We start from the raw sequence: 11032 nt of genomic DNA, 5'->3' as shown, positions 1-11032 counted from the left end.
TTAAATGCATTATGTGCACTTTCAGCATCATGGACAGCTCAACATAGAAACGCAGTGGTCATTTTCACGCCCAGCGCCCACGTTGTTTAAATAGCAAATGTACTTGCGCCCATCTTTGCGCCCATGGTCTTAAAATGAGGTGCGGTCAGGCGCATTGTTGGCGCATTGCTATCTTGAGGCAGCGGAAAGCGATTGCGCCATTGACCAACAAAAACCTGGTCTAAAGTCTGGCGCAATATTTTCCTGCTAGGCTATTTAAAGGGCGCATTATTCAGATAGTAAGATGCGTCTCTCTCTCTCTCTCTCTCTCTCTCTCTCTCTCTCTCTGTCTCTCTCACACACACACACAACGTTACCATGCAAAATAGTAAAGGCCTTTTCAGAATTCCAATAAACGAGTATTGTACCAAAATCCATTTTTTTCAATTTTCTCCCTGCAACATACCCGCAAATTACACCAGTATGACGGGCTACAGGGCGCTGGTAGACAGATGTGAAGTCTCTCCCTCTCCTTTTCCTCCTTTCTTCCACTGACCAACTCAGCGCAATCAAAACTCCATGTAAAGTAATTTCACACATATGATGGCATACCTTTAGAACAACAGTGTGATGAGACAGAGCTCCTGGACATGAAACGTGAGATATTCTGTCTGTGGATAAACTGAAAGATTAATTGCGCAATATTGTGCTTCTGTATTTCCATGGGACATCTGTGCGTAAAGCATGTCCCCAAAAGGATTTAATGGACAGAGCTCATTATATATCTACAAATATTTCACATTTAGCAAATGTTATCCATACTGGTTATTTCCTATGATTTAACACTATATAACACTGTAAGTTAGGCTGTAGGAAACGTGAGCTAAGCACTGCGTAATGGCGCATTCCAAGGATTCCACGCAGTAAATTCACGATGATTGAAAGAGCCTGCCATGTTTTTTTTAAAATATCTTATAGTTCGTTATTGTTTGATCATTTAATTGCTCAGTTCTTTGTGCCGTTTTGGCAATGTGCCTGTAATATTTAATATACTGAAGTAATGGCGACGCCTCCGTTTCCCCGTATATATTGTATTTTAGAAATTCTGAATTTCTAAAATCTATTATATATCTAGTATATTTTGTATTTTAGAAATTCTGAATTTCTAAAATACAATATATAGGTGGAAACGGGGGCGTAGCCATTACTTCAATATATTAAATATACACAGATAGGGGTTGTTTACAGTGAATTGGGCTTCGCGTTCTTTCAGCACCGTGGACAGCTCACGTCAGGCCTGGAGAGCTTGTTATTCATGCCCTGTTGGCCTGGTAGGATTATTTTACCCTAAATAATTGCTTATAGAGATTCTTTTAATTATGTGTATTTGCTTTAGTTTGAGAATTAACTAGTTCGTATTAGTTGACACCGTTAGTAATGTTCATAGTGAAAGAAATGACCCGCCTACCATTTTACTGTGAATATTGAACTGCTAACTGGTTCTAACTGCAATTAAAGCTGTTAGCTTTGAAACTGTGTCCAGTGCGTTATCTTTGATTGAAGTAAAAAAAAAGTCGTTTTCTTGTGATAAATTATCTCGTTATCTCGAGAAATCTGACTTTTGTTTTATCGAGATAACAAGATAAATTAACCCGTTATCTAGAGAAAACGAGCTTTGTTATCTTGAGATAACAAAACAATTAACTCGTGATCTCGAGATAACGGCATTAAAAAAATAATTGCAAGCACGGCCGTTCTCTGCTTCCATAATTTACAACTGTAATGTGATTACTGAAAATTAGACAGTAGTGCATTACACTACAGCGGCCTTGAAGGCTCAAGCAAATGTGACCGAAAACTATTTTCTAAATCCCGTATTTATAGCAGTAGATGAAAATATACGTACAATGGATGAAGCAATGTGGGAAAAACCCAGGTTAAATGGACAGAAGCATGTGACATGTTTCCCTTACAGAAAGCTTCACAGAGTTTTGGACCATTAACAATATCAAAGGCTACATCTGAAAACTTTTAATGTGCAAACAAGACTTGCTTGGAATCCTTTATTATTGACATTACTACTTACATGATTGTCACCTTATATTTAAGTAGGTTACTGTCATTTTGTTGCCACTAACAATCAAATTGGCTGCAGGCATCCCTGTCCTAAGTTGGTTGTCATAACGTAAAGTCATTAAAATTTTGTATTTTTTATCTTTCAGGAAAACACAGCTTACACATGGAAATGACTGCTTAGCGGCTGAACAATTCCTCAAAAATGGGGAATACACAATCACAAAGTAATGTGGACGACAGCCTGAGATGCTACAAGTGTAATAAAGTCCTGCGTCAAAGCAAATCCGCAGAATTATACCAAAGTACTATTCATAGGCGGAACGTAGATGTATACAACAGAGGTGAATACTACAGGCAGGTTGGCTCAAGTAATGGGTACGAGTGTGAATATTGCTTTAATAAGCCAATCACATATCAAGAGAAAATCAGGGGAGCAGAGGAGAGTAGAAGAGAAGAGGAGTCCAAGCAAGATTTTGAGGCAAACTATGAATCAGGCAGTGACAATGATGAGCTTCTACAAATCATCTCATCAAAATGCGGCATCCCAGTTCCACAGCTCAGTCTCGATCAGCTGACATCTGATCATCTGGAGAAGATCCTGTCAGCCCTGGACAAACTTCTGTTTGATGAATGGATCAGTGCTCTTCCATCTGTCAGCACTCTACAGCACACTCAAGTGTTCATCACAGAGTTGTGTGCTCTGTCTCTGGAGAAATCTGAGGGAGTTCGCCTGCAAAGCATCTCCAATCGTGTGCAGTCACTGGTGGAGTCCATCAACCAATCAGCATGTAATGTTTATGAGAGTTTCCTGCTGACTCAAGCTCTGTATCTGAACCTGATGCACTTTTTCACTGACTATGGCAGCTCTGACACTGATGCAGTCCTCATAGCCAAAAAATGGGCTGAGGATGAGCTTTCCACTGAAGATCTCTTTCTTATAGAATTCCTCGGGAACCTCACGTTATCACTAGAGCATGCAGTTGGGAGAGCCTCTGTGTACATTTTAAAGATGGAAATCCAGTGCTTGAAGCTTCTCTTAGCCACACTCACACATCTAAATGGCAAGGAAAGCCACTCAGAATCCACTGAAATGCTCCTCAGACTTATGCAAACAAGCCAATGGACCCCAACAGAGGCAGTGATTCTGCTCAAAGCACTGTCACAGAAATATTCAGATGATGCTCTAATAACTGAAGTCCTTAAATGGGTACAAGTGTATGACATATCACCAGAGTGGACAGATGACTCTGGACGCTCTCTTGTCCAGGCTCTTGACTTTGCGAGATTCCAAGCATCAACAACTACAAAAGAACTCTTCCAGATGATTTCAAATCTTGGGAAACTTTGGTCACCAGTAGAGGCCTTAAACCTCCTGGGAGCATTAATTGACCACCATCATGATGAAGGCTGTATTTCCATCATGAAGATTTTACATTTGATGACAACATATCAGGTTTCTTCCAATTGGACGGATGAGAACAACCAATCTCTCCTTCAGCTCTTAAAATCATTTGGAACCGAGAGTCTGATCCAACATTTAGAAAAGAATCTCAGAGCTGAGAAGCCAAAAAGCATTGACACTCTTTTTGATGAAATAAGGCAGATGAAAGACATTGATGAAACGACATTGAATAAATCAAAGGAGGTAGTAAATTATGTAACAAATCTGATTGAAACCGGTGAAATTGGAAAATACAAAGATGTAGAGAAAGCTAGGATTCTGAGTGACAAACCGTACACAGAACATCTTCAGGAGATCCTGGCAGTCTTATGCAATGCTGTACATCTGCACAAGGCTGAAAGGAAGTGGTGGCCCAGAGCCACTCAAATGATAAGCTGGTGCCTCCTGGTCTTGTCTGACACTGGAAAGCTGTTAGAGATGGAGACTGGAGAAGGGAAATCTTGTGTCATAGCAATGTTTGCAGTGCTGCGTGTGCTTAGGGGTGAAAAAGTAGATGTGGTGTCCAGCTCTTCTGTGTTATGTCAAAGAGATGCAGAAGAATGGACCAACTTCTACTCTTTCTTTGGCATCACAGTTGACACAAACACAAATAAAACCAATGATGAAGATCGAAAAGCATGCTACCAGAAGGATGTGGTCTATGGAACTATCGAAACCTTCGCTGCAGATCACCTTCGCCAGGTATTTGAGATGAAGGATGTGAGGCCTGATCGCAACTATGAGTGCATCATCATCGATGAAGTGGACTCATTGCTGCTGGACCAGGGAGTGCAGCTGACCTACCTGTCCAGCCCCATGGTCTCCATGCAGCACCTAAACATTATTCTGGCCATGATCTGGGGCCAGGTCAGCCAGTACGGCTTCCTGTCTACAGGACACCACACATTTGTACAGGGTCCTCCTGCTTCATTCTTCAAGGCCATTTTTGACTCAATTGACACAGAGGAAAATGAAATTGATGACCCAATAGACATTTTACAAATTGCTGAAGAATCCTACATTGTGCAAGAAGGATTTACAAAGGCTATCTATAGAAGTGAAAAAGATGAACTTCTTACAAAACTGAAAACTGTGAACCAGGATGCTGTGGTACATTTCTTCCAAGAAATTGAGCACTATGTCCCCTATGGTTTTACTGTTTACACTTTAGACGACAACGGATTGCTCCGTCTAAGAAAGTCCAGCCCATACAGCAGCCAGGACATTCCAGAACTTACATTCCTTGTTTTGGAAGAAGGCTTGTGTTGTCCGCTCTATGATTCAGAAGAAATTCTCATCAAGCCCATTGCAGAATTAATATCAGAGAAGATTCAGTACACCCCATGTACAAACAGTAAAGACAAAATCAGCATCCCTGGATTCCTGAGAAATCTGATAGAGAAGAAAGTGTCAGTGTGGGTCCAGAATGCATTTCTGGCAATGAGACTGAAGCAAGGACGGGAATATGTTGTAGAAGATGACAGTGTCTATCCGGTGGACTTCAGATCCACTGGTATTGTAGAACTGAATAAGAAATGGGGTGATGGTCTGCAGCAGTTTGTTGAGATTAAACACCAAATCAAACTGAGCACAATTTCAGCAGTGACAAACTATGTTTCTAACATCTCCTTTTTTGAAAAGTACCATGGGAAAATATATGGAACAACAGGGACACTTGGGAGCAAAACAGACATTCTGTTTTTGAAGGACCTATATCCAAATCTTTCTGCCTGCAAAATGCCAACATTCAACAGGAAGAAGTTATTTGAGGTCAAAGGGACTCTGAAGACCTCGTCTGAAGAGTGGAAATCTGAAATAAAACATGTGGTTATGGCTCAAACAAAAGAAAGAGCAGCCCTGGTGATCTGTGAAAGTATCAACAAAGCCAAAGAGATCTACGAAGAGCTGAAAAGCAGCACCGAAGGCCTAATCTATCTCTACTGGCGCAGTGACAATGACAGTTTAAGCAAACTAGATATGCTACTGCTTCCTGGTGATGTCATTGTTGCCACAAACCTTGCGGGGCGCGGCACAGACTTAAATGTTTCCAAAGAGGTGAACGATAATGGAGGGTTATTTGTGATCCTCTCCTTCCTTTCTGAGAACACAAGAGTGGAACTCCAGGCTTTTGGCCGAACCGCACGCAAAGGTGAACCTGGATCCGCTCAGGTAATCATATCCACCGATCATCTGCAGCAGCCCTTCAGGACAGTGTCTTCTCTGGAGGAAGCTAAGAGCACAAGGGATGGACTTGCAGTAGAAAAGATAAGTCATATGACGAACGACATCGATGAGATGAAACTGCGGGAGGATCTGTTTTCAGAGTACTGCGAAACTCTTCGAGACATCCACAGGATCACAGACATAGATGAAAGAAGAGCTGTTGTTGACATCATGAATGAATTCTGGGGAATATGGCTGCAAACTAAATCAGAAGAAATTGACCAGCTGAAAAGAAATGAATTGCAAGAGAACTTGAAAGATGATTTGTCTCAGGCAAAAAAACTGTCTGAAAGTCAGATTTCACCATGCTCTAGCATTTATCACTACATCAAGTTTGGGAATATCGCACTGAGTGAAGAACAATGGGACATCAGCTGCAGGCTATTTGAAAAAGCCATAGAACAAGATAAAAGTTGGGCAGCCATAGCTTTTTACAGTCGTGCGTACTGCAGTATAAAGCAGCAGAAGAAAGATTACCTCACCAAGGCCAAAGATGATCTAAGGAAGGCACAGGAGTCTCTGAAGTACCTCATTGAGGAATCCATGGTCTGTCTGCAGTTTGTAAAAATGTCCTCTCCAGACTCAGCCAACACTGACCCAACCAGCCTTGAAAAACAGTTCACAACCAAGTGCAACATGTTAAGTTACTTTGACAAAAACATCAGTGAGGCCATCAAAAAGCTGGAGGAAATAAAAGAAGGGGGAGGTGCAATGGCCAATAAATCATCAATTTTCTCCCTGGTGTCGGGTGCTGATGAAGATCTCCAAGTGGAAGCCTACAATCTCTACAGTCGAGGTCTGAAATATGTCTTTTCTGTGGAAGAAGAGCCTCGTTTCCCATGGGGAGGTCTGCTGGTGTTCTTTCTCGGAGTTTTACAGATTGTTGGAGGGGCATTGCTCACTGCATTTACATTTGGTACATTAGCTCAAGTCGGCATAGGGCTCATCACTGAAGGCACATCAGATGTCATCCATGGCTTAGAGTCTATGGTGACAGGAGAATTCAGCTGGAAATCATGGGCTATAGAAAAAGCCATTTCAATTGGTGTATCTCTCATGGGGTTCGGAGTTGGAAAGCTGATTGCAAAGGGCTTCAAAGCTGCTAAAATGGCAATTAAGGGATTTGGCAAACAGCTGAAGTCGATGCCAAAGTTTCTGTCCAGAGAGGCTAAAGACGGTTTAAGTGTTGTCACAAAGACAAATATGAAGAATGCAGTAAAACACACTGGTAAAAAAATGGTAGAGGAAATCATTACCTATGGATTTGGAAAGGCAGAAGAGGAAATACTGACCAAAATCCTGAAGAGCATTGAAAATGAGGTGAAAAAGAAAATTGCTGATGATGTGAAATCCAATATGGCAATAGAGCCCTTGGCTGCATTGGTAGACTCCATTATACTGTCACACCTTGAAGATAAGGAACAATTTTCTGATCACCTGCAGGACAAAAACAGAAAGAGTAAACTGCTGGACATTTTCAGAGAGTTAAGCAAAACTGCAGCACAGCCATTCTCTGTAGACCTCAGCTGGCAGAACAAGATTAACTCATCCATCTCCACAGTGATTGACAAAGCTAAAGCAGAGGCCAGAGGAACAGCACGTGTAATTCTGACAGCCATCCAAACCGTCCACATGGGGGCACTGGCAGGAGATGCAATCAGTGCAGTGGTCAGTCTCTCCAGCAAGTTTTTCTCAAACCTTCGTGAGGAGCTGAATAAATTAAAAAAAGAGAAAGGTCTTTCAGAGAAAGTGAAGATAAATGAGCTGTCTGTTTCAGACACTAAGATGCTGAAGGATTTCAAGCAGGATGTAGCCGATGCCATCAGTGCTTTATTGGCTAGTGCTTTGGTGGAAGTGTTCCACCAGAAGTTCTCCAGTCACCTTGTTTCTCGTGTCAAAGGCCAAGTAAATGGCATCATTGGCAAATATGTAAAAACTGGCTTGAAGACTGACAGAACAGAGGAAAAACTCAGAGCTGGACAGAATAACAGATACATTGCATACATGCCTGGAGACCCGACTTTTAAACATAAATTTCCAGGAGAGGCAGGAAAACACTCACAGTCACATGCTGAAAAGATCAAGGATGACACAACAGCGGGTACCATTCTCGATATCAGAGTCCTGTCAGAAACCACTGGCACTAAGGTTGTAATCCTAACAAAGGACAGCCAAGGAAAACTTACTAAAATGCAGGAGCTGAACCCAAGCAAACCTGCCAGTCAAACTGTGACACTGATCTACAGACCAAAGAGTGACCAATACCCAGACGGCCATTACGATGTGCACATCAATAACCAGACAGTGGAAGTAGTCAATAAAGGCAAGAGTTGCCTTTTTTACGCTTTGGCGCGAGGCATGAAACCAGAGGCCAGTGAAGAAGAGATCGCTACCGAAGCAGACCGCCTCCGTTCTGTGGAGGCCGACACTCTCCTCAGACGCCCGGGCCAATGGGAGCCTTTCATCAAGCGTAAAGATTGGACTGAAGCAATCAGAGGAGGGGACTGGTATATGGCAGAGGGAGCTGCACCAGTAAGAATCATAAAAGACACCAAAGCGGTGCTTAAGAGAGAGGTTGGAAAAATAGAAGTCTACAAAAAGTGGAAAACATATGCAATTAAAAACCCAGGAATTGGACGATTCATCAATGCAGATCACCAACCACCAGTGAGTAGTATATTGGAAGCTATAAAATTGAACCAGAATAGCAAATTAGCTGATGCCTTTCTTAAAGTGGCAACAAACTCGAGTCAGCCGAGTCAGAACCAGATTAATAAAGTGCACAGCGATCATGGCCGTGAACTTCCAACTGTTTATGTGCCACAAGAGGTTCATCGAGAGTTTCCCAGTACAAAATCAAAAGCATTCCGGACAAGCTTGGCTACTGTCATAAGCCAGGATGATGTTGTGGGCACCTTCAAACTGACAATCCTTGGTGCAATGATCAGATTCAAATTGAATCGCGCCAAGAACTTCAAAGACTTTAAGAACAACCTGCCGAGCCAACGCAGGCTTGGCGCTTTTGAAAACAGTTTTCAGCAACACTCTGCAAAGATGGTACAGCAATGGTTCAACCTGCTTAAAGGCCAGCCTAATCCTGTCATGACAAATGCACATGTGAAGACCATTACTACATGGATCCAAAAGCAGGGCTACAACAATCAAAACGATCCACATAGGAAGAAAGTGTCCAGACTCCTATAATGAAAAGGTAACATCACATTTAATATGATAGTAAAATAAAGCATATACAGCATTCATATATAAGTGTTTATAGTATCAAAATATTTAATAAAGGGGCAGGTGGTACATGGAATAGAGGCACACGTTCATAGTTCGAGTTCCAGCCATGCCTGCTGGTTATGGCAGGAGGCCCAAATTAGTGAGGCAACAATTGGCTCAGTTTCACCAGGGAAACATAGAGGATGAGCTGATTGAACTCATCAGTCTCATGAATTTCTGGCAACCTCTCTTTGTTGACCGGGCACCTGCCATAGGCAATATGCGATTGCTGCCTTATCCGCACTGTCCATAATAATAGCAAAGGCTCGTTGTCACGTGAATCGGAGGAGTTGTGCACAGCCACTTCCTCCTGAGTCTGTAGGAGAGGTTTGCTGGGTGGGTGGGGTTAATAACATAGTTCAATTCAAGTAGGAGAAAGAGGTAAAAAATGTTAGAGTATTTATATTCACTAAAGAAGCATGTATCCAATTAAGAGAATAGTGACATTGTATGCTCTGCTTTATGACTAGCAGCTGATTTGAGTGAAAAATGTGTCAATTTGTGTTTTATTTACAGTGGAGTATTGCCACCTGAGAATGTGATTGGTGAAGAAGTAAAATGACAACTACAGAGATCTTCCACCTCCCTGACGTTCATTTAGATGCCTGTCTGGAGATGTATAAGGAGGATTGCTTTTCCCTTTGGTTTCATTCAGAATGACTTCATTTTACTATCCAGATCCAAGAATGGTGATGAATGTTTTCATGTTTTCATTTTCATCTGTGTGATAGTAAAGGTAGTCATTGATTAAGATGAAGATCGTTATTGATTAAATTCTAGTCTTAGTTTGGATATAAAGATAATTATTGATTACATTTTAGTTTAAGTATTGATTAAATTCTAGTCTTAGTTTGGATATAAAGAGAATTATTGATTACATTTTAGTTTAAATAATGATTAAATTCTAGTCTTAGTTTGGATATAAAGATAATTATTGATTACATTTTAGTTTAAATAATGATTAAATTCTAGTCTTAGTTTGGATATAAAGAGAATTATTGATTACATTTTAGTTTAAGTATTGATTAAATTCTAGTCTTAGTTTGGATATAAAGAGAATTATTGATTACATTTTAGTTTAAGTATTGATTAAATTCTAGTCTTAGTTTGGATATAAAGAGAATTATTGATTACATTTTAGTTTAAATATTGATTAAATTCTAGTCTTAGTTTGGATATAAAGATAATTATTGATTACATTTTAGTTTAAGTATTGATTAAATTCTAGTCTTAGTTTGGATATAAAGAGAATTATTGATTACATTTTAGTTTAAGTATTGATTAAATTCTAGTCTTAGTTTGGATATAAAGAGAATTATTGATTACATTTTAGTTTAAGTATTGATTCAATTCTAGTCTTAGTTTGGATATAAAGATAATTATTGATTACATTTTAGTTTAAGTACTGCTTAAATTCTACGTTGAAGTTTCATCTTTTTGAGGTTAAGTTTTTTCTTTTTGAGGGTTGATTAAGTTTAAAATCTAAAATCACTAAATTTAATGCGGTTATTGTTCATGATTATGTTATTGATTATAATTTCATGCATATATCTATTTACTAGTTTGATAATATCTATTTACTAGTTTGATAACTTTTGTGTAAATCCAATTGAATTATCATATTTGTGTTAAAAATGTTAATTAGGTGTGTTCCTGCTACAAGGCCATTCATCTCAGGGCGTCAATTGTCTAGGTCAGCTATCAGGCATGTGGAGACATGTGGAAGCCACATCTTGTCACTTGAAGACCATACTATCTGTCATTAGTAACAGACCACTATACAGATCACAAGTCTCTCTCAGTGCAGAGAGACTAACATCACTGACTCTGTTCATGTTGTTTCTCTCCAATGATGCATCATTAAACGTCTACTAATTGATCAGATCGACTCCTGTCTGTTCTCCTGCTCCGATATCAATATCACCATACAACAATGTTAACGCTGCATACAAGATCAATTCTATTTTCTGAGACATTAGTTTTAATTAGGGCTGGACGATAATTCAATATTATCATTTATCGTCTTTCAGT

General features: G+C 40.1%; 1 protein-coding gene across 1 annotated transcript; it reads left to right on the top strand.

The window, feature by feature from the left end:
• The first annotated feature begins 6895 nt into the window (after positions 1-6895).
• On the top strand, positions 6896-9782 carry LOC139664289 (uncharacterized). Its single transcript, XM_071543070.1, has 2 exons — positions 6896-8930; positions 9518-9782. The coding sequence occupies exon 1, from the start codon at positions 6923-6925 to the stop codon at positions 8921-8923; it is 2001 nt and encodes a 666-aa protein (XP_071399171.1). The 5' UTR covers positions 6896-6922; the 3' UTR covers positions 8924-8930; positions 9518-9782.
• Positions 9783-11032: the final 1250 nt, after the last annotated feature.

The sequence above is a fragment of the Centroberyx affinis genome, unplaced genomic scaffold, assembly GCF_046629955.1.
Source record: "Centroberyx affinis isolate AG114_WGS23_722 - 3 ecotype Tasmania unplaced genomic scaffold, CSIRO-AGI_Caff_v1 ptg004217l_1, whole genome shotgun sequence".
Classification (NCBI taxonomy): domain Eukaryota; kingdom Metazoa; phylum Chordata; class Actinopteri; order Beryciformes; family Berycidae; genus Centroberyx; species Centroberyx affinis.
This window is presented reverse-complemented; position numbering and strand designations above follow the sequence as displayed.